The sequence below is a fragment of the Myripristis murdjan genome, chromosome 22 (genome assembly GCF_902150065.1).
Source record: "Myripristis murdjan chromosome 22, fMyrMur1.1, whole genome shotgun sequence".
In the NCBI taxonomy this organism is placed as follows: domain Eukaryota; kingdom Metazoa; phylum Chordata; class Actinopteri; order Holocentriformes; family Holocentridae; genus Myripristis; species Myripristis murdjan.
In genome coordinates, this window is record NC_044001.1 from 22,849,781 (window position 1) to 22,874,125 (window position 24,345).

Here is a 24,345-nt window from a genome sequence, read left to right on the forward strand (position 1 = left end):
TGGTTGCGCGGCCAGTGTGGTGTCACGCCTTGCAAAGGGAGGGGATGCCGCTAAATCGATTTTTGCCAAGCCTTAATAGGAAGAAGTTGTTCTCTTGACACTTCCTTGGTTGCGGTAAATGACTCGGGATCAGTGTTTGCCTTGTGTGAGGATCTACAAGACGAGCTGGGAGTTGTAACACACACACACACACACACACACACACACAGCCACAGAGTCTCAATGGGTCACTAATGGCGGCTACAGCTTCCTGTACATTCCCTCGAGGCCTCATATGACTTCCTGCCATCTTGCCTGTCTTTCCTCTGCCTTCCTGTCCCACCCTGAAAGTGGTTTGTGTGTGTGTGTGTGTGTGTGTGTGTGTGTGTGTGTGTATGTGTGTGTGTGTGGTTGTGGGGAAAATCTCTGATCCCGAGACATTTAAGTTCAGCCAGTACCACTTGATACACACACACACACACACACACAGCAGACATCATGTCATTCTTGGACCACACACACAATCTAGGTGGCACCTCATACACACCCTCAAATCACTTCGCACAAAAGACATTAAAACGCCCAACCCCTCACCCGGCTCCTCACACCCCCTCACTCACCCACCCGTCTTTCTTCCTTTATGTCACATATCTGCTGCACTTTGCCTTGCTTCCACCCTTATCTTAAATGCACACACACACACATGCAGAAACCACTCTGCCCAGCTTCCCTCGCCTCTCCACCTCATTGTATACCCCCCCCCTTCATTTTTTTCTCTCCCTCCTGCACTCCCATCTCTTTAATTTAGTCATTTTTCACTCAGCTTCTGGAATGGGTGCGTAGTCTAAACAACAGTAGCAGGTATTTCGTCTTTTTCCCACACTGCTGATAAGAGTTTCCCCCCTTTTCTCCATTTGGACCCGTCCTGCTCCCTTCCTTTTCACTCGTTCTAGATCTAGGTCTAGATAAACATTTTCAGTCTTCACTAGTAGAACTGCCTCGTCTGAGTAATGCGTTGGCGCGGTGATACAGTTTTGTGACCGTGTATGCTATGGTTGGTTGCAAATGCGCAATATTTTATAAGCTCATATCAATGGGATTCTCACTGGAGTCACATCATACACCATTTGAGCCAAACGCTGCAAGAAAAGAGCCACCCTGATAAAGAAAAACGCCGGCATTTATTCATAATTTTCAGGATGAAATCACATATTTTGGAAGCAGTGAGTGTTTTTGAAGCATAATGTCGAATGGCCTTTTTCTTAAAATGGATACTGTAGGCTATAGGCACACTTTTTTTTTTTTTTTTTTTTTTTTTTTTGAAGAAGGGTGTTTTAAGTTTCTCTCTCCAATATCTGCCGTATCATCTCAGACACTTGAGAACGTCCCCCCGTCACGAGAAACAGGAAATTGAATGACAGGCCAGTAAGTCAGTCAGTCTGCAGCGGACATCGCAGTCAAAGCTCACAACCTCCGACACCCTTTTTTAATTTGTAACATTATTCGAAAGGCATTTCTGGTGGAAATATGAAAGAAGGGGTTCAGAAGGGCTACGGTATGATTTTTTTTTTCCCCCCCCTTCTGGAGCAGCAGGTGTAACAATATTAGCTTTGGTTTATGTGAATTCCCAACTGGAGCATGCTGGCGAATGTGGACAGGGGGCATATCAAGAGGAGGAGTGGGTGGAGGAGGAAGGTGGGATATTACATAACTGGAAAGTGAAAAGTCTGGCATGACCTGAACATTCCTTCCCCCACTTGATGTCCTTGTCCTCAAGCTCAGCCCTCCTGCCTCTGTCTTTGATTCACCTACAAAAAATACCACTCCAACCTGGCATTAACTAAATGAAAGATGCAGGCCCCCTTTTTGAAATCTTCGATTGCATTCGCTCCGCCACTCTCTGCCACTTCTTTATTACTATTCATGCGTCTAAGTCTTATGTAAAAGCCTTATGTAACCTTACCCCTTCCTAAATGGGATTTCCTCCAAAATCATCGTGGAGGCGGCTTACCTGTTCCCCTAAACTTGCACCATGCCGCACACGCTCAGCCTCCATTTTCATCGCTAACACAGCCCCTGTTCTCACATAACTGCTCTTCCTCTCCAGATGAGGGGGTCTTAAATCGGGAGGCCTGAGGAGTCGTGATGGGGGGAAGAGACAGAGAGAGAGAGAGAGCGCAGAGAGATCAGCTGCCGGGCTCAGCTCCCATCTGGTCTGAATCCAGGGGTCCTTTTCTCACTGATCCCCCCCGCCTCTCACCCCCAGCTCCTTGTATCAGCTCCTCCAAACAGCAGCGGCTTGGACAGCAGGGCTTTGACCCAGCGACCAGGCAGCGGGCCAGAGACTTAGCTGGCTTCTCGGCCTCCATGTCTGAAGTGTCGCTGGGGGGCGGGGGCGGGGTGAGGCCTGGGTACGGGGTGGGGTGGGATCACGGTCCCAAAGCCAAAGCTGAAATCTGTAACAGTTTGAAGGATAGAGTCAGAGGCTCGATGCTAAGCTCTTGCACCAGATGGCCAGTTTGATGCTTTATAACTGTAGTTAAGAATGCGCGGGGTCACAAACAAGAGCAGCGCTCTCTCATTGTGTTGGATCGGTATGGACTGATTACCAGTTTGACCAAAAAAAAAAAAAAATGCAACAGCTGGTTACACCACATCAGGATAATTATTTTTTATTAGCTCTCGCAAAACAAGTCAGTTTTGCAGTACATGCTGTCTACCATCAAGCAGTCAATTCTTCTTCTTCATCTTTCTCTGGCTAACTGACCCAGACTGTGACCAAATGTTCAATACCAGTTTGACCTCTGCACCTGACCTCAATTCCTATGGGTAGCATTTTGTGTTGGCTTAGCATAAAAACTTGAAGTCTATGGTAATCCAAAACAAACTCTCTAGCAACTCTGAAACTGTTCTGTTTACACAGTGAGTCATGTATATTTGCAATACATGTCTTGGGAATAAAAAAAAAAAAAAAGTCAATTTGTGCTGGATCTTTCTAAGCCTTCCGCGGTGCACAGATCACTGCGATAGATGGAAGGATGAATGTGTTACAGTTACAGTTCCACCATCTAACATCTCCTGGAACGACGCTGATTTTTGCAATTTTTATATCGTCCCATCTGTTGTTTTGTCATGTCAGCCCCAAAGCAACCACAGAACCTCAGGTGCTGAGATTAAAGATGTTTATATCCATGATTCTGCAACTAGTCATATTCTCTGGCACGGGATGAGGTGTTTTTGTGTGTTTTTGTGTGTGTGTGTGTGTGTGTGTGTGTGTGTGCATGGGAGATCCCCTCAAGTTCTCACCCTTTGGATTTTTTCCTTTTTTCCGAGTCTATAATAATGCTGCTGCTGGTTATCCCATTGAAAGGCCTGGGTGAGGATGATGTCATTCCTACGAGTGTCGGATACTTGGAATGCACCCCCCCCACCCCCCCACCCCCCTTCCCTCCCCTTCCCTATCCCTCACCCCAGTTGAATGGGATGAAAACAAACCCTGTGAAACTACCGGCCAGCTTTAAGGGGCCCCGCCTTTGGCACCGGTGGCCATCTTGACTCTGGGGGGCCCCGGGGGCCCAGCAGCGCCGGTTGACGTCATGGTAGCAAAACCATTATGATGAGATTAGTTTGAGCTTGAGCACAAAGCTCTGGTGCTAAAGCATCTCATCCTCTCCTCTGTATTTTTTTTTTTTGTCCTATTCCTCTCCAACGCCCCATAGCCCCTTTCTCTCCCTCTTTTATCAGTGCATCTCTCTCTCTTTCTCCCTCCGTGCCCTTCACATACCTCATCTCCTTCTCCCAGCTCTCTCCTTCTGCCCCTCAACCCCCATTTATCCATCTCTCTTTCTTCTCCTGTCCAGGAGATCCTTTTTTTTTTTTTTTTTTTTTTTTTTTTTTTTTTGCAAGACTTTACTTTTCCTCCTTGGCACACAGAGACTCATTTCCTGGGCTCATATGCATTTCAAAAGCTCTGGGAGGCTCCTTGTACCAAGCTGTAGAATTGAGCAGAGCAGCAGGGTGAATACTAAAAACTCTTCTGCAGTCTGTGGAGACCGGTTTGCCTTCTCAGTCAGACAATGGGAAGGTTGGGCAGATGATCAAACGCCGCAGCGCAGACTGTATTCTCCCAGTCATCTGCAGCCACTGCTAAAATGTTACGTTGTGGATAGTTACTAGGGGTAACAACGGGGATTGTGTTTTGATGGATGCTGTGATCTCTTTGATATCTGTTCACCTGTCACAGCAACTTTCCACATTAGCACACAAAAGATGGGAATTTTGTCCTTCCCAGTCATTACTTCCAGTTCTATTTGGAAACTGTCTCTCATTTGATCTTGTTTGCTGATGCATAAAAGAAATTTCTGTTTTTGCCAGAATATCAAGTTGGGCAGGGCAGTGTAAGTGCATTATATCATTTGTGTATCCTAATATGGCATAAATGTTGTCTTTTCCTGGTTTAAAGGCTGCATTACAGTAAATAGATGAGATTTTAGAACTGATAGTCCTAAAAGATATCTAATCCAGGATTTAATGGACTCTGCACAAAAATGAATGATGTGTGAGAAGATAGATAAATTGTCCTCCTCTGCTGTTGCAGGATGAACTGGACCTGACAGACAAGAACAGGGAGGCCATGTTCGCTCTGCCCGACGAGAAGAAATGGCAGATCTACTGCAGCAAGAAGAAGGTGAGTGGGACGCTGCTGCACTTTACTGCACCTCAGCTTCCGTCTCTGGCTGAACCCCAGTTGACCGGCCGCTGGAACCCACAGTTTAGAGCAAAACTGTCAGCGATGAATGTTATGGAAGGGCAGCCGCCAACCAGAACCCATTTTGAATCGACCCAGCCGCAAAGCTATCCCGCTTTCCAGCTACAGTGACATAAACAAATACTCACCGTACGTGCACATTACTCAAAAACACATACTGCATAATATTTTCTGCTGGCTCAGTCTATTATTTTCTACGTTCATGTGCACACACACAAGCAGCAACGGTGCATAGGCAGACACAAACATTGCGGGAATGCTTAAGGAACCTCAATCTCCAAATCTCTTTCTTCGTGCTGGACAAGCAATTTCCTTGTGCTGCTTCAGAGTCGGCAACATACCATCAGAGCCCGAGAACATTCTGGTTAGCCCTCTCTTTCACCCCTTGCTCTCGCCAAAACATCCCTCTTGCTCTTTATCGATTCAGCCTAACTCCCCGCAACAACTCCGTCTCAGTTTGTGGTCTAATATCCGTCAGTAAATGACATTCTGTTCAGAGAGAGAGAGAAAAAAAAAAAGAGGAATTCACCCCCCATCTCCTCCACGATAGCAAATTGAATAAATAGTCATAAACCCTCCCCTGTATCGTTTGGCTAAATTGCTTTTTGGCCGGGGCTTTTGTGATGGAGGCGGGATGAGGGTCCAACCTCCTCCTTCCTCTCTCCAAGGCATGCGGGCCAGGCCGGGCTGAGGTGATTGGCTCTGACAACCTTTTTGAAAAAGGAGGAAACACACACCGCTTTAGTGCGTGTGAGTGTGTGCGCACCTGCATGTGTGAAAGTTTGTACATGTACGAAAGACAACTGGCCCTCCAGAAGGATTGGGTTGCTGGGAAAAAGGAGGGAGTGGAGGAATCCTGATGTGTTTAGAGGGATGTCAAGGCGAAGATGGAAGCTGGAGTGCCACAAGGGTTTACAGTGAAAGGGAATACGGTTGAAAGCAATAAAACAGGGAGATACAATCAGACATCTAATACATTATGATAACTGTATGACCTTTTGAATATGTTGTGTGGTATCAAAGGATAGTGAGCTATTGGCATAATGTGCATTTGCACATGCGAGCCCACATGAAAAGGCTGAAGTTCAGTGTTACTTCAATATTGAATATCTCATTGAAGTGGCCACAGACATTTATGAGGACTCTTTGTACCCTAATATAAGGTAGTGGAAACAATGTTTTGGCAGCAGCCTGGACATATTGGAACAGAGGGGGTTTGCAGTGCGCGACGAAGCCAGGTTCAGAGGTAGGATATATTAGTTTGTCGTTCCTCCCCCGTCTCTCCTAGTCAGAAATCATTTCCTTTGTGAGGCTAAGGTGAAAAAAAACAGCCGTGTGTCCGAGCCAGGAAAGGGAGAGCAAAACCGGGGTAACAAGGCACAGCGGAAAGCCGGAGGAGAAACCAAACAAACCCTTCATTCATGGACAGAGGCGGCGTAATGGAGAATGGCAAAAAAACAACTGGCGTGCGATGTCGGATAATAACCTGCGTGTCTCCCTGTGAATGCCAGTACGCAGACAGGCACGCACGCTTACTGTACTCACGTGCACACGCACACACACACACACACACAGAGACACGAACAGCTATACGGGCGCGTATGGAGGGAAATGTGCGCTTACAGGTAATTCCGACACAGGCGCGCCACACAGTAGTGCTCTGTGTTCCTCAGAGTTACGGCGTCGCAGTGATTTGAATGGAGAGCAGAGGACGGCCGAGTTTTCCCTCAGCCGTTCCTGTCAGCGCCAAACACTGGTCCCCTTGTTTTCCTCGGGCACAGCAACAGTTCCAGTTGTTGTGGTTAGATAACACTTGGAGAGACACTGAGTGCACTGGGCAGGGACAAACCAACTTTGTTCACCTGCAAAACAAACTGTCCAACGCACAAACTGCGAGCCATTACCCTCCTGCCAGTTGGAATTGTATACACTGTTAGGATCTATTCAATATCCAAAATAGCTTCGTTGCATGGTGATAAATAAACATTCTGCTCAAACAGTCACCATGATGCAGAGACTGTTGCAGCACTTCAGTTATATCATGCAAACTGTTGAAAACCTTTGAATGGCATTCTCATTAGTGCTGAACGGTGATTCGAAATACTGGCAGTATGGCAGTATGATCAAGTGCAAGAGGAGGTATAGTTTTTCAGTAACGGTAACATATGTGCAAAAATCGCATTATAAATCAAACACGGTGTCGCTGCAGAGATGCCCCGGCCTACAAATCATACTCCCCCGCCAAAGAAAACATGTTTGTCTGGTACAGACCCAGGCAAACATCACATCATAATTATTGAAAATGAAAGTTATGATGCAGAAATGTTTAGTCACACTAAAATCATGAATCATCAATCAAAATAATTTCACTATATACTTTTTTTTTTTTTTTTTTTACCATAACATTCAGCCTTAATTGCCCTATGCACTCAATTATGCAACTGGAATGAATGGAAAAGATGCTCTTATCCATCGCCTCAGTTGCATTTGCATCATCCACACAAGTTCAGTGGTTTTAGTATGTTTATTAGACAGTAGCACTCCTCACTGATAATGGTTGGCAGTGATGTAAGGGATTTAGTCTAAATATGGCCGGCTCTGTGTACCATGACTAACTAGAACATCTTGTCGAGGCCTTCAGGCTTTACATAAGCCGGCCATATCAGCACCTCTGATCTCAGCCACCCAGTCAGCAAACAGCCACGGGTGTTGGGTATCTTTCTCTGTATGTGTGTGTGTGTGTGTGTGTGTATTTATGAGGGAGACAGAGTAAAACTGCATGCTGATTCGGTCAGCGTGTGTGTGTGTGAACGGATGGTTGTATGCATGTTCAACGTGAGTGTGTGAGCGGAACAGAGGGCGCATGAGTACATGTTCATCTGAGTGGAATGCATCCCTGTCTGTGTGTGTGTGTGTGTGTGTGTGTGTGTGTGTGTGTGTGTGTGTGTGTGTGTGTGTGTGTGTGTGTGTGTGTGTGTGTGTGTGTGTGTGTGTGTGTGTGCTTGTTTTTCCGAGCATCATGCCCAGCACTGCAGCCCCCAGGTATAGAGGCAGATGTAGTATCTAATAGCTCCTAATAACCATTCAGTGCCCGAGGCCAAACAGGGTCTCCTGACTCCTGTTAGTTGGGCGCGCTGACACACACTGTATTGTCAACCCGTGATCACACCGTATGGCCCAGCATGGACAGAACTAGCCTTCATCCACGACCCCCTGTCCTTAATTTCTCAGAAAAGAGTCTTCCTGTCTTAAGAATACGGGTCCATTTCCAAAGCATCCAAGCACACGTTAGCATTCATTCATCTCCAATGCTGCAAAATAAAATGTCATCACTTGAGCATGAGCTGGCTGAGAGCACCGTGCGCCCCCACACAGCGCTCTCCTGAAGCGGCGGCAGCTTCTGTTCCTGCCAATTTTCAGCCATATGTGCTTTATCGCCGTGCCTTGAAATAAAGTGCCCTCCCCCCAACCCCCCCCGGCAAAGTCTTCTGCCCGAGTGTGCATTAAAACTTGTGTAACGCTAGCTACCTGTGAGAGGCGGCAACAAGTGTTACATAATCTGCCTGAATTCAATATCCTGTCCATTTCCTGCCGCTCTGGGTGAGACTTCATATCCCGGCTTCCATAAATAAATATTCCCCACGGAGAGATCGGCGCATAGGAATGCTGCTGGACGATCCACCCGGTCGTGCAGACAGAGGCCATATTGTTGTGACAATCGGAGCGCCGAGCGAGGAGAAAATGTTTCTATGCTAGAGTGACAGATAAACAAAGTCCTTCTGTGGAGGGAATTCAGAGCATTGAGTCGTTGTATTCCAGTGGAATTAGGAAATCGTCTCTCTGCATGTCGCTCTGGTAGACACAAGGATTCTACCAGAGGGGGTAGAGAGATGCATGGCTGACTCAGGGATCAAACCTGCAGTCTGCTGGGGATGGGAGTCGCCCAAACCGCTAGAAAAAGCATTTGAGGATAAGGATCATTGACGTTTCATCCATGTCTAATTCAGATGCTGTCCATTGGTAGTGATTAGGCACCTGTATTTAAGCAGCTGGTGTCTGAAGTTGCCAGAAGTATACGGTGTTGGGTATAGTGGCAAGGAATTTCTTTCAGTCGTCTGACGTCTTTGTTTTGAGATCTGTAGCTTAACAACCATCCGCTGTCTAAGCACTAATTTCATCAGATCAGATTTCCCATGCATGTTTTACAAATACAAATACTTCTAATTAGGTTTTCTTTCTTTCCCTTGTTTTTTTTTTTTTTTTTAATGGGATCTTTTGGAGCTCTCTAAGAAGTGGTTTTGAAATATGCAGTATTCCCCTTGGTCCTGTGTTGGTTCCTGTCGCTGTCATGGTTTTGGACGGCCCCCGTCTCCGGAGACTCCCCAGAGTTCAGCCAGGGTCCCCCAGGGCCTCTCTGAGCACATGGGAACAGAGTGTGAGGAGCCCGACAGGCACTCGGATCGCCAGAGAAACCGGAGACCTGGAGAGAAACACGTTAGCCGGTCGCTGAGAGTCAAGCCGTGGATGTGGGCCCAGTTGAGACCCAGAACAATTGGACTACAGTTGAACGGGTGATTGGGCCGAGCGAGCTGCCAAAGCCCGAAAATTTGGAAAACATGAAAGTGAAAACGGGCCGTCCTCAGATCTGCGTTACATGCTTCATTCTGCGGAACACATGTGACTTAATACCGTGTGTGTGTGTGTGTGTGTGTATGTGTGTGTGTGTAATGGGGTCATGACCGAGCACATGCTGAAGTTGGCAGAGGCAACCCTGAACAGCAGCCTAGGTCCAGCATTATTTCTCTTTTCCTTCCTCCCATTTACTGTCATCATAAAAAAAAAAAAAAAAAATGTAAAATCAAACAAACGGTAGAATGGCTGAGTGTCCTGGGTTTAACTGTGGCCAAGAGGGTACAAGACTATGATAGTTTGGTCTGTTACCCTCTAATTCCCTCTAAGATTGCGGTCGATATGTGCATGGCGATCCGTGCAAATCGCACACAGCGCACGAACTGTCAGTGAAACCTCAAAACCTTTGTGACACTTCATTTGATGGCAGACTGAAGCTGAAATATGTAATTTCATCTACTCCTTCAACAGGTGCCTCTGCAAACTCAATAGCTCTCCAAAGGCACAGTGAAATGATTTTGACCTTTGTTAGGTGGTGGTGTCCTTGGCGGGACAATATATTCCTCAACAGATGTTTGTAACAAGAGGAAGACCTTACACAAATATACCTGATACACTGTCGGGGATTCCTGTCCTCCCGTTACTGCAATCCAAGCTGTAAATCATATTTAATGTCGCCCGACAAGGGGAATGTATAGCGCCGAATAAATGTGTAATTGCCATGATAGAATGATGGGGTTGAGACCTTTACATACCTGACCTTGGACTGTGGCAGCACAGCGCGCGACTGAAATGTTTCCATCAGACATCAAGAGGGCTATTAGGCTCAGTTGGTGTACACAAATCCATATGCACTGTGTGTATATACACGTGCACACCTACAGACTCGCACACAGGCTCTCTCAATGCTCATCTAGGCCTGCTGGAGTTCATTCATAACAGGTTCCACTCTACGGAGTCTATCTCTCATCGCTACATTTTGATTGAGCAGGAGAGCAGCGCACACGGCTCAACTTATCACCACATCTCTTTGCGGAACCTTCACCAAAAGGGCAAGCAAATATTCAGGCAATGTATGGGTCCATATTGCTAGGACCCCCAAAATGAGCTACTCTCATAATCACCTCTCATTTGCCCCAAAACAAAATGAAAATTACAGTACTTAACTCGGGCTTGTGAAACTGCCAGGGTAAATGTTGCATTGGAGTCAACATGTTTTTCAGGGCGTATGAGCGGCTGTAACGCGGCTGAAGGGCCAGAGAGAGGCAGTTAAGTTGTTAATCTCAGCGTCAGGATCTGTCTGGCACCGCGTCAAGAGCCAGTCAGCAGAATAGCGCAAATGACGGCCGGCATGAAAACACGCACTGCGTAGTATAGTGAGTTCTATTGTTTTAGTTTCATTTTAGGTCTTTAAGCTGTAGCGTGAAGACTAGCGGCGAGTGCTGCAGACCTGAGAAAATGGCCATTGCACGCACTGAGATGCACATCAACCCCCAACTCCAACCCACAAGACAGCAGTCCTCCTGTTTTGAGTGTATATCTCTTTCATCGATCAAGAAGACAGTGAATGTGCCGCGGTGATTTTGCAGCTCATTTTTTTACGTCCACATCTGTGGGTCACTGGGTTGCCTGACATCATAAGAGGATTTCATGTCTGGTGACAAACGATTCAGGCGCATCCCAGAGACAGATTTTGTCTTCGTGAACAGAAAAGATCATTTGTTGTTGACTGTGCATGGCCTCACCATGGAACCCATGTGGATTTTAGAAATTGGGTGGATTGGGTGACATGAAAAATTCATTTTCCATATCAGAAAGCAAACATGGAGGGAACTGATGGTCCCTTTCCTCAGCATAACTCCTTGGAATAAGTGAAATTATCCTGGTGTTTGAATGGAGCTTTGTAAGATATTAGAAAGATAATTTTGGTGTGACTCCCCATGTATTATATAACATAGTCTCTGTTGGCGGAGCCTCACTGTAAGCAAATGTACTGCAAGTGATTGTTTTTCATTTTTCCGCTATCATGTCATGATATTTGATACAGCACGGTGTGTTACAGTCATCTCTGTTCACACTATCGTTTTCAATCAATCAACCCAACTAACTTTGCACACAACTGCAGCAAACTACTTCCAAAGCTTTACGTCGGCTTTAGGAGCTTTTATGTACAGTAGGAAAGACATTTTAACCTCTGAAATGTCAGCGATGTTTATGGCTTGGCTTTAGTACTGAATAAATGAAGCTGGAAAATTGGGTCTCTGGAACCATGAGAGTACAAAGTCTTTGTCTGTGATTGTTCCACCCTCCCACTGGATTTACAGTACAAAGACCCACCTCTGGAATCACTGTTGGTTCATTTTACATAAAAAAAAATGATATTTTTGAAATGCATATAATAATTGCATGTCTTTCTTTATCTTATAAAACTATATGATGCTGCCTTTAAGTGGCACTCCGCTAACATTTTGCAGTTTTCCACCTCTCTTGAGTTTCCAGCTCTCACTGACGTGCACACAGTAACAACAACAACAACAACTTCCCCCAGCGCTCCGAGCCCAGGCTAAACAATACCAGATGTGAGCGAGCAGGATCGTCTCCATATTCCCCTGTGCCTTGGTTGCTCGTGGCATCACGCTCCCTCGGATTGGCCAGGACAAATTGATTTCAGACAGAGCTATTGAAAACTATTGTGAAGTGCACTCAGCTCCTCGAGGCAGTTTATCTCCCTCTCTCTCTCCTTCTCTCTCTCTCTCTCCGACTCTTTCTCCATGCAATAAATGCTAAGACAAGTGAATAGTCTGAGATGTTGTGACCCACTTATTATGGAATGAACTGCCTGATCTGTTTATAGTCTGTTCATGTTGAGGAATGGAGTTGAGGGAAACGTCTTAGAATGAAGGAACTGGGACAGTGAAATATAGGACTGCTGCTGGAAAAAATGTAATTAAATAACAGTGTTTAAGTACAGTGCATGCAACATGGGCTGCTGAGACATCAAAATTTAAATATGCAAACTTAGAGGGGGCATTATCTGCAGATGCAATCCGGGGATCTGCTAGATCTGCAAGCACAATCAGTGTTGAACATGACGTTGGCTTCTGAGAGTCGTGGCATTGAAAGAGGAGGTCAAATTGCTCCATCCCTGGCACCATTACGCATATACATGGTTGGTATATAATATGTGTATGTTGGGTTCGGTTTGCGGGTGTGAATAGAAAAACAAAGGGACAATCTGGTGGGGAATGTGGAAAACCAGGCATTTTAGTGTTATTTGTCAGGACTCGGGACACCCAACTTGAAACCAGGACGATCCCGGACAAACCACGACATCTGGTCACCATTGCTTAAACTTGTTTAACTATTTGTTTCATTGCTTAAAAAACGTGAGCCACTCGCTGACTGTGCTGACTGCATAAATCCAAACTATCCCTTAAAGCAGGCTCTAACATGTACTATGCCACTTGAGTCCACAGAGTTATATACTTTGATGATAAAAGTCCAGCTCTATTTTATGATAAAGGTTTTTATCATTTTCTGAGGTGCTGATGTCAAGCTTTGCCTCTTTGTTTCCATGCACAGGAGCAAGAGGACCCCAACAAGTTGGCCACCAGCTGGCCCGACTACTACATCGACCGCATCAACTCCATGGCTGCTGTAAGTGGAATTCATTGTCTCTCAGCTGAAGTCCCCTTGTGAATATTCCTCCTCATCATCTGCAGCTTCACTGTTACAGTATACTCCACTGACTTTCTGCCTCTTCCTAGCATCAGTATGAGGTCATTCTTCCTATAATTTCTCTCTTGGCCTTGGTTTTTATGATTTCCCTGCTAACTGCGCTCGCTTATATTCACGGGGCCACATTCCTTCTCTGTGACCCCAGCATTCACACACACAGCGATGACAAACAGGCTATTTAGCTACTCAGCAGCCCAGGCAGTGGAAATGGCTTTCGGAGAACCTGAGAGACGCCAGGACAACAGCATTCATTATTTTTAGTCAACATGGCTGCCAATAAAAACAGCATGATACCATCAGAAAATTGTGTTCATCCATAAACAGAACATTATTTTAGGCATCATTTCTGTTATCTGATTAGCTTGTTTTGAAGAAGCAGGTGCAGAGCGTATAACAGATATTCCAGTTGTGAACCGACTTGTGCCAGTGACAGTTTGGTTCTGTGCATGTGAGACAAATCACTTTATAGTCCCGAGGACAAAGTCTTGCATTTCCAGCAAGAACTCCCATGTTGGTAATGGACTCTTTTTTTTCTTCTTCTTCTTTTTTTTCTGTCACACCTGGCCAAAACAGCCCAACAATTTGGACGTTTACAAGTCTTTCCAGGCCACGGACTGTACCAACTGTTCAGCCGTAATTCACGCATATCACCACGGTGCCAAAAAGTAATGGCATTTAATATCTGTTTATGCCATGCTGTTTGTTTTTCTGGCAAACATGCCTGTAGCAACAAGCCATGTTTAAGTTTGCTATTTTTACAGCTGTTTTTTGTTTATTGGCCCCACTTTGGGGACGAAAATGAGCCACTTTTGAAACTGTGCACCAGTACCTGAGCTCAGAGTCCAAGTCTGGAGAAACAATTTCACCGGCGTTCTCTCTGAGGCCCAGACAGCTCGCACACATACATTTAAAGTGCAGTCAAGAGAAAGTGCTGATTTGTGAGTTGCCAAGAATTTTAAATCCGTCAAGGGTGCAGCGGTGCCTCTCTCTGCTATTAGGTGTCAGACACGCTGTCAGGTTCGTGTCAGGTTGTTTCTTTTCTGTTTTACTCACCATCTCCACTGCAGTCCCTCTTAGCAACTCATGTTCTCATATTCAGGCTTAAAATCTTGTTGTTCTTAAAAAAGCAAGTGAAAACTTGCGCTTACGTGATGCGATGGTTCCACCTATCCCCAGTGCAGTCGCTTGTTTCAGGAATTTCCTAGAAACAAGCAGATCACTGCTCTAATATCAATAATTGGAAACAAGTAAAATCATCTCACCCCATTGGCAGAATTTTTGTGCTTGTTGTGAGAAAAATAATATACTGGATACCCGTACAGATGGATATTTTGCAGTATGTCTCCTCCTTTTTTAACCAACACAGGCACTCTCTTGTTCAGTCCCCATGTCAAGTTCCTCTTATTCACCATTGCTCCCACAAATTCGCTCCCCTTCCTGCCTCCTAGTTTTACCCTATCAGTCTTCCATTTTGTCCACCACCGTGCTCCAGACAGCATCTTGACAGGAGCGCATTTTAAAGTTTGGAGGTGCTCTGCTCCGCCATGACTTCATGTCTTGGCTCCCAGGCAGGCTCACCGGGGACAGCCCTTCTACAGTAGCTGAGTTATTGGATGAGCTCATTTTCGCCTCGCCGCCCGGAGAGATTACAACCAGCTCCTCGATGTTCATTCATAAAACCCTGTCAGAGCCCGAAGGTTTTCGCTGGCCACTGAGTGATAACTCAAACTCCAGCCCCCGTGATTCTGACAAGAGTTTCTGTAACCCTGCTGGGTCCAAGCTAGCGCTCTGTGCCTCTGTATTCCCAGTAGGGGTTTCTGAGGAGGTAGATACACACAGAAAGCCAGGGGAGACACCTCTAACTCAATATGCCACCGTTTATTAAGAGCGTCAGGGAAAAATGGAATATAATACATGTGCTGTTGACGCTGACGATTTATTTTTGTTAAAATTACTGCATTACCGTCAAATCTTGACTTCATTCAGGGCCACAGAATGCTAACAAGCCAAGAGTTGTGGCTTCATTGTACCTTCAAAAAGAACATCTCTCTGCCTTATACAAATACATGAAGCTCTCCAAAACATATGACAATATGACAATAGTATCATATCACACCCACTTTTGTTAAACAAACAAAGGTGGATATTAATGGTTTTGCGTTTGCTCCTCAAAAAGAAGAGCAGATCAAGCCACAGAGTGAAGGCTTTGGCCAGAATACAAGACTGTTTCAGAATGAAGAGCCAGAAAATAGATTTACCATTGAGTTCAATGGGAAGTCTCTAACTAGTCATGTCGCTCCTGTTCATTTCATTGCAGTCTCTGGCTTGACATGAACAATAGGATAGCAGTTTAGAGAGAAGCTGGCGTTTTACCAGCTCCTTAGATTTAACATCATCTAGCTTTGCGTCAGCATCGCAGTTGAAACAGCGCCGGTTGTTATTAAGCAAAAGCATCACTGGCACACATGGTCTTGTTTAGGTTTTGACGAGCAGCAAGTTGAGTTATGTCTCTCCCACTCGACAACACGCCGGCGACTTCGCTTGAAGGCGTAGTTCTGGTTCTGATAGGGCACTTCCCATTGAAGGTGGTAGGGAAGTACCTTCCCCTGGTTTACCAACTAGCTGTAATGGTGTCCATATGTGCATCTTGGCCACAGGTTAGTATGAGCATACAAATAGCAGATGTAGAAAGGAACCGTTTGGCTAGACCCATTGACACGGTGAACTGGCTCGCAGCACGACCAAATCATTCACTCCCCCCTGACACTTGTTGTGTCCAACTTCCCATTGACTATGAACATATTCATTTAGAGGAACGGGAGCCAGAGCCTTTACTTCTTGGCAAAGGGTCTCGGAACCATCTGGACTTGAAGCTAAGTCGACACGATGGATGTTTTGACTGCACTGTTTCTAGGTTAAACACTCGCACACACCGGACACAGCACAGTTGTTGTTAGGCAGTCAAACATGGGGTTGCTACAACGCCGAGCATGGGCACTGTTGCTTCTCTCAAACACTCCACAAAAACCTTTCCCACCATGGAATATCTGCACCCAACTTTGACCTTTTCTATCTTTATTAGGGGTGCTTGAGGGATTGGAGGGTTGGAAAACAGTCACTTTCAAGCAAATTTATCTTTCAGGCAAATTAATGGGCAGCAACTGTGACTAGCTTTTTATTAACGTTGCTAAAGCGCAGCGGGTGAACCTTGCCACTTGGCAGTGAGCTGCCATGGAAAATGCCTGGAGAGGCTAAACAGAAGCCCTGCGCCCCTGACTAATGGGAGCACAACCGCCCTTTGATGTTGCAGAGGGGGAGCATTTAAGTGACGCAAAAATCTGTTAACACTTGCACTGCTCTAACTTTTTTTTAATGACCTGCCACTTATATTACAGGCTTGATTGGAGCTAATTATCTTTTGTACATTGCTCTTCAATAGGAAAATGACTCCGAAAGGAAAAAAGGCATAATCTCTTTGGTTTGTGGTGCCTGAAACATAAGCCTGCTAATTAGACTCTGATTATCTGTGCTGCTGGGAACAATTGAAACAAATACATTCGTTTGCACAGAGGAGGAAATACATAGTATTGCTGTTCTAATCTATTCACTGTTGCCAAGTTTAGAGGCACGGTTATTTGTACTGTAAGGGCTCTGAACTCGATTAAAAGTGAAAAATAGTGTGTTCATGCCAGGCGTCTACTTGTTCGGAGGCGCCTCTCAACGCCACATTCCACTGATATCAATCAACTATTCAGTGCCATTCAATTATACTCTCATTCCACCCCGTTTCTACAGATGCAGACCTTGTTTGCCTTTGATGAAGAGGAGATGGAAATGAGGAACAAGGTGGTGGAGGATCTGAAGACGGCACTTCGGACTCAACCAATGAGGTGAGTGAATCTTAAGTTAAACCTTGACCTATTCTTTGTAGCAGGCGCAGCATAGCATTGCATTTGCATTGTTGATTCATGCATTCCTGCTATTCAACTTATCATGGTATTGTTGCACAGTTTACATTGTAATATTACATGCTACAGTAAAGAATTAATATCCCTGAAGTGTGTCCCTTGTCATGGCAGGATGACAATAGCAGAAGCCTATTTAATTACTTTGAACTGAAATGAGATCGCTTGACTCAAGACATATCAAGACCAGCACTCCTCCTCTCTCCTCTCTTCCCCTGACATCAGTAGCTGTAAGGTCTCACTCATCAGCCACAAAGAAACATTCAAGGGCACTGGACAGCCCACTCATACCAGAGTACCCCCTCGCTCCCTCCATCAGCAGCTCTTTTGGAGCTGACCATCAGCCTGTGCCGCTTGTATGATGCAGCGGTCTGGAGTGCTGAGTTTTCTCAGGGGGTGCGGTGAAGTGACACGGCTCATGTGTGGAGTGACAAAAACCCTGGAGGACCCAAGTGTCTGGGTCATGTCTGGTTTGAGCGCGTGTATGTGTGTGCATATTTGAGTGTGCGTCTGTGCATGTATGAGTGTCTAAACCGCCATTACTGAGAAAAAGGCTTGGTATGCAGCTCCTAGGGAGTCAAGGGAGAAATATATGGAAGGAAGTTGGCAGGCATTTTCTTTCCATATTCCAGTGTTCCTGTTTTAATACCGGTGCTGGGTGGTATAGTATAATAGGCTACCACAGTTCGAATATTACAGTCACGTATCAAAAAGCCTATATCCCGCCTCCATCTCCCAATATCTTTTCATCCATCGCCATCTCACGCTGAACTAGCTTATATGAGAAAGAGGAGGACGTTTTACCCTTACTTCTGGGTGGAAGTATTCCCAGTACTCATCACACTCAGCACATTTTTGAAGTAATGTAACGAGTAGAATGACCAATTACTACACCAAGGAAGGAAGTAGTAAGTGATTTTTGCCCAACACCAGACTGTCTCATAGCATGCTGGAATAGAAAGATTTCTGCATTTTATTTACAAGTGTAATTAATTTTCCTCTTTAAAGCTCACTACAATAATCCAGTCAACACTATGCACTAATGCACCTGCCGCCACACTGTCACCAGAGTGAGCGATAGGTACTTCTCATTACCACGCAGATGGGTGATGTGAGTAGCAGGTGTGTCCCAGAGAATATGGGTGTTCAGGGACAGCCTGGGCAGTGTTTTAATGTCTTGGCTTCAGGACAAATGGGTGACTAGAGGAAAAAAAGGGTGACTAGGTGGCTTTGTGCTTTGAGACTGCAAGGTTGTCTGGGGAACTGTGCGTCTTTGCATGGCATCACCTTGTGTATGCCTATAGGTGAAGGTGCAGAATGACTTATATGTGCTTATTGGCAGAGACCCTCCTTTTGAAGAGTCATTTTTATGCCCCCTGTGTGTTTTTTGCATCCAAACTGTATACCTCAGCCCCTCTGCTTGTGTCTGCTCCTATTCAGCTGTGATTCACGAGTGCTGCTGTTGGAAAACAGCCTCAAATGGCCTCCCTCCCTCCCTCTCTCGCTCCCTGTGCCCCTCCTTTGGCATTTCAAAGACACAGCTGGGTTTTGGAGTAAAGAGGCTCCCTTGTGCCCTCAGCCTCCTCTGGAGGGCTTCAGGACCCAGCCACATGGTGGGCATGCAGGGTGCCAGGCAGAGCGCACAAAAGCAGCACATTGTCAGCAAGCCACCCACAAGTCACTTTCCCTCATATGCTGATTACATGGCATTTAAGTGGCAAAGGCAACTTGATCTAGTTATGGGATCAAACTCTTCCTCAAACTGTAAATGTCCTTATGCTCCTCTCTCAGTGGTTCCTCAAATAAACCTCTTATTGCAGACTTTCTATAGATTTGTTGGCCCTGATGTCTCAGTCATGGTCATTTGATCAGTTCTTCGGTGTGTTCACCTTCCAAATGTGAGGAAGGACAGCAGGCAGATTATGTGTGTCGGTATGAATGTAAGCTAATATGGTGGCTTGTTTGCTGCATACCAAAAAGCATTTTTGCACTTAAGAGGAAAATCAATTTAATGGCTCAGATGTCTTGTTATTTCAGATATAAATTTGATTCATTATGAACGGTAATAAACAAAAGAGCTAGTTTGACAATTGGCTGAACTTTCCGTCTATGTGTTTTTACAGCTTATCTCGTTCTTTCTGCCAACAGTTATTACTTTGTTTACCAGTTGTCAAATGGAGCTTGAACCATCATGCTGGGGCTGCACGTTGACTCCCATATGTACTGCAGTATCCCAGCTCAAGTGGGCCTCGGAGGCCCTGTACGCAAACACAAACTGCTGCATCCATGCAGGCAAATTAAAGAGGCAAACACAAGTGGTACATTTCAGTTTAGCTTCCAAATATTTAAATATTTACAGTCTCTTGTAGGCACCCTGCGGTATTTGAACCACACGATTGAGTGTGCTTACACAAGCCTTGTTGACATATTTAGTAATTCACGCATCTGGATCATAGATTGTGGATGGAAATTTTCGGAGCATCTTGCACTTATGAAAGTTTCAAATAGTGCTGTAGAGCATGCGCATGCTTGATATCAACACTTCAGTTCATGGTAAGGTGAGTTCAAAGGCGTTTTTGTATATGCTTGCACTACTGTCACTGTCGTTGCCATGGTGCCGTTGCACAGGAAATAAGAGAAGAGGAACAGGAAATGGGGCTTTCCTGGAGGTCACCGAGGCCACACTGGCCCAACATGCACTTACCCATGTCAGCAAAGCATCACAGCTCTTCCTGGGACGGCTCCTTGGACGTTGCCTCTGCGAAGGCGTTCCAGCAAGAATATTGACTTGGGTCGAGTGCAGCCGTTCCGCTGCTCCTCAGAAAAGCACTTGTGTCAATAGCCCGTTGGAAGGTCCTGATTCCTACCGCCATATGCAAATATTATCCTTCAAAACATTTTGCCGCCGGATGTCTCAAAGGTTCCGCTCAGCAGGGAGTGAACTTTATATCTGTTTTCACATAATACAGAATGCATTAGTGGGTGGGGTGGGGGCGCACTGGTACGAGGGGCGGAGGGATATTGCACCTTTAAAGAGTCTTAGATGGAACAATGTTTTTGCTTGACTCGGAGTGCCAGTTTCTCACCCCGACTGGACAGTGATACTGTTGCATTCGAGGGGGGTAGGCACTAGGTCGACGGGCTCCGAGAGAGACGGAGGTTGAGGTTTGTGTTGGAACAGCAATAGACGGCGGAGAGAGGGAGCGAGAGAAAGGAGGAGTGGAGCAGAGGGTTATGTGCTTCCCCAACTCTGATCCCCCCGTGCTCCGGGCTTCCGATGTAATTACATACACACACAACCTCTCTGGCCCTACATACATGCACACACACACACATGCATACACACACACACACAAAGCACGTACTTACATGGGTCTAATGGTACAAAGTCGATTAAAAATTGATGTTGAGTGGAACTCAGTTCTGGTATTTCTGAAAGCTTGTGTCCTGATAATGACCCAATTACTAAGCATAATGACTAGGTTTGTGTATGAGTGTGTGTGCGCATTTCTGCCTGTCTCACAATGCACAGAGCCGTTATGGACACACACCTGAGACCAAGTTAGTCACACACATACAGACACCAACTCCTCCCTGTGGATTTAGCAATAAACCTCGGACTTTAAGGGCCATTCTCTCCACTCCATGATATACTATCCACACCACAGATGAGGTACATGTGCAGCTTGGCCAGGGATTTGATCACGATCTGTGCATATGTGTGTGTGTGTGTGTGCGCGCGCGTGCATTTGTAAGTGTAGCCCTTTGTGCAGCCCTTAGTTCAGAAACAGCGCAGTTACACCGGGCCTCACATCACGGAAAATTTATTTGAGTGAGAGCCGTGGCAATATCGTATGACTTCTCCTCCAAGCACCGCAGACACCTCAGTTAAATGGTTTTAAGCAGCACCTCTGAAAAACCTCCTGGGCCCTTGTCCGCTGTCTGGCCCTTTTATAGTCGAACAAGAGGTGTGTGTGTGTGTCTTTATGCCTTGGGGGTAGGTTGTGTGGCTGTTTGAGGGCGACGCAAGAGTGTGTGTGTATGCGGTGTGTGAATGGATGAGGGAAAGGGGGGAAAAGCGTGTGCGTGTTTTGTATATGCGTGCACGTGTTACACTTAGATCAGTTTGTGTGGTTAAGCTTTGAGGCGAGGGCGAAGTCCCAACCAACTGCCTGCCATATACGGGTTATCCACAGTTCAGGAAGGCAGAACACTTCAACTCCTCAGAGTCCAATTGGTTGGAAAGAGGTTCTGCAAGACAATTCGAGCATCTGGATTAGTTTTCCACACTGCCCATCTTATTTAGTACATTGCCTGCCTCTGGTTAAGGGGTTTTATGCTATTTAGATCAGTGGAAATAAGCCTCTAAACAGCTTTTGTGATCCTCAGTGAATTTTGCATGGCTGCAAATGGACAACAATCCTAATAATTATCAGGGAAAAGTGAATATTGTTGCCAAAGTATTAAGGTAAAGGAGAATTCGTTAAGAAATGAAGTGTGTATGAGTGTGTTTGTGTGTGTGTGTGTCTTTGGTTTGGGGGAAGGTTGTTCGTCTCGGCCTCAGCATTGTTTCGGCTCCGCCTGAGCTCATATCGTATGCAGCAGTCGTCTAGCTCTCGCTGTCTTGAACGCAACCCCAGTGGGTTTTAAAGTATGCGGCGGTCGTTCCAAAAAAACAAGAAGAAAAAAAAAAAAAAATCCTGCACGCCACTCGGCTGAGCGTGAATGTCAGTGGAAAGGGGAAGATGAGAGGAGACTCCAAAGTCAGAGGAGATGGGATCCACTGATTCGAGCGCTTGCTAGAGAGACAGAGCTATAGAATGAAGGAGGGAGGGAAGCAAAAAAAGGGTGAGGGAGAACTGGGGGGATAAGGGATCAAGAGAGAGAGAGAGAGAGAATAGAGATGTCAGCTTATTAGAAGGTTTTGTTTCCACTACAGAGGATTAGTCACCGTTGGTTGTCCTTTGAGGAGCCATGCATGCATGTGTGTGTGTGAACAAACACATTTTTTTACCACTTCCCACATAAGCGCGTGCATGCGCAGACGGGCAGAAGCGAATCGCGCGCGCTTCAGCGTGTGTGTGTGTTTGTTTCTGCCGAGCTGTCAGCAAACCAGAAGACCGTGACGTCCAGGCAGCAGGCGAAGCCTTGAATCCGGTCCACCCTTTTGAACCCAAACTCCAAGAACAACGTCCCTCATCCTCTGCTTTCCATATATTAATCACAAGGATGTTCGGCTTAATTTCTCTTCCAGTACGATTTCTCTCTCTCTCTCTCTCTCTCTCTCTCTCTCTCTCTCTCTCCGAGGTGGCCTGCGTTTTGCGATTATTAGGCGTATCTCTGTGGCTTCTCGCGCTGGCCAAAGAGTTGTCACTGATATAAGATGTGTAACTTCAACGCTTGGATCAGAGCCGCCTTTCTCCGGTTTCAGTGTCTGTCTTACATCTGAATCAAGTCACATCTAATATTCGGGAAGTGTTTTGAACCGTCCTGCTGAAGAGCGGAGACCACGACTGCCATGTTCCAGAAAATAGTGTGTACGCTAAAACAAGAAGCACATTGTGCGTTAAGAAGTTGTGTGTGTGTGTGTTTGTGTTTGTGTTCTCTATGATTTCGCCATATTGTATCGTCAAATATCTACGTGTATGCGTGTGCACGTGCGTGTGTGCATGCAGCCATACACTGTGATCTCCATGATCTCATCCAGGCACTGCTGGAGATCAGAGGATTATATGTCTTTTGGAGATTTACTGGCCATGCCAGGTGAAGTGTGTGTGTGTGTGTGTGTGTGTGTGTGTGTTTGTGTGCGTGTGCACATGTGTACACTGGAAATCTGGGATTCATCGCGCAATATGTGAGTGGGGGTAGGAGCCCTGGCCTGAGATGTATAGGATAATAATTGGATGATTTACATATTTTTGAGGCCGACCCATGTGTTTTTTCCACGCCTGCCTAAGCCAAGACAGCGGTGGGAGGGGATGGAACTTGGACTGTACCCGTCCGACAGTGTCAAAACAATGTATCTGTTACGATGAGCAGCAGTAAATCTCGCCTCACTGCCCTCCCTCGAAATTTTTTTTTCTCCCCTTTCTTTTCTTGTTTCTTCCGTCCTTTTCCAGTCATTCTCTCGTTTCTCGCGGTCTCTCTCACTTTCTCTCTGTGCCTCTTCTCTCTCTGCCACCCCCCCTTCCCCCCTCTCCATCTTACAAGCTCACATTTGTTTGAAATAATTTATGAGCCCTATCAGGAATCTTACAGAGTGGGAAGATCATTTACAAAACCCCGCAGTGTGCCCTCTACATGTGGCATCCCTCACTGTTTACATGTCCTGCCTGTCATTCAATAGGCTTTGTCCATTCGCAGAGAGGTTAATAACCAGCTGCACTCTAATTAGTCCAGCTAATGAAGGTTGATATTAGGATGCGGGCTGGCACAGTGTTACGTTTCATGTCAGCTCTTCATGTTTGATGGCTGTCCTGTTGGCAGGGATGAGTTGAATTATTAGTATCTGCCTATAAAAAAAATCACTGATAAATTTGCTTAAGTTGATTAAACACTTCAGTTGGTAATTGGGGCAGCAGCACGGTCTCTTTAAGCCCCTTCAACAAAAAGCTCAGCTGAAGTGAACCACTCCAGCTCCACAGGCGTCACTCTGCAGTGACCCCGACCTGAAAGTGAAGAGTTTCTTTCTGGGAATCAATAAAGTGTCGCAGTACTCGTATGTTAACATGCCTTCTCAAAACATTTCAGTCAGTTTGAAAAAGTGCCGTGTAAATATTGCAACAGCACATAAAAATGCTTTATGATGTTAATGGCCAAACATCCTTGACATTTGCCCTCAGACGGACAGATTCAGTGCCGCGCGATGCTCTCCAAATGCAACACTGTCGCTCTTCTGGGACTTACTTTGTGTTTTTGTTTTTGTATTTCCAGTTGTGCTCGGCAATATGGACCAAATCAGATGTGATATCTTTGACAGAATATTTCTGTTGATTTTTGTGACAACACGGAAAAAAACGCAAAATCTTACCAAGATTATTTGTCTTATTTCAAGTCAAAAATGTCTTATTTCTAGTCAAAATATCTCATTACACTTAAAATAAGACATGATCACCTCAGAAGTAAATTGTTTTTAGACAATTTTCACTTGTTTCAAGTGAAAATTCACTTGAAACAAGTGAAAATTAGCTTGTTTCATTGGCAAAATTTGCCAGTGGAAAAAGTGAAAATTCACTTGAAATAAGTGAAAATTAGCTAGAAACAAGA

At 45.5% G+C, this 24,345-nt stretch overlaps 1 protein-coding gene across 3 annotated transcripts in view; it reads left to right on the top strand.

Annotated features, from left to right (window-relative positions):
- The window catches only part of daam2 (dishevelled associated activator of morphogenesis 2), a 95,328-nt gene that overhangs the window by 41,285 nt on the left and 29,698 nt on the right, over positions 1 to 24,345 (top strand). For all 3 annotated transcript variants that reach the window (XM_030082117.1, XM_030082119.1, XM_030082118.1), the window contains exons 3-5: positions 4,577 to 4,666; positions 12,959 to 13,033; positions 16,910 to 17,004. In XM_030082117.1, coding sequence (XP_029937977.1) covers positions 4,577 to 4,666; positions 12,959 to 13,033; positions 16,910 to 17,004 — 260 coding nt within the window. The remainder of the gene's footprint in view (positions 1 to 4,576; positions 4,667 to 12,958; positions 13,034 to 16,909; positions 17,005 to 24,345) is intronic.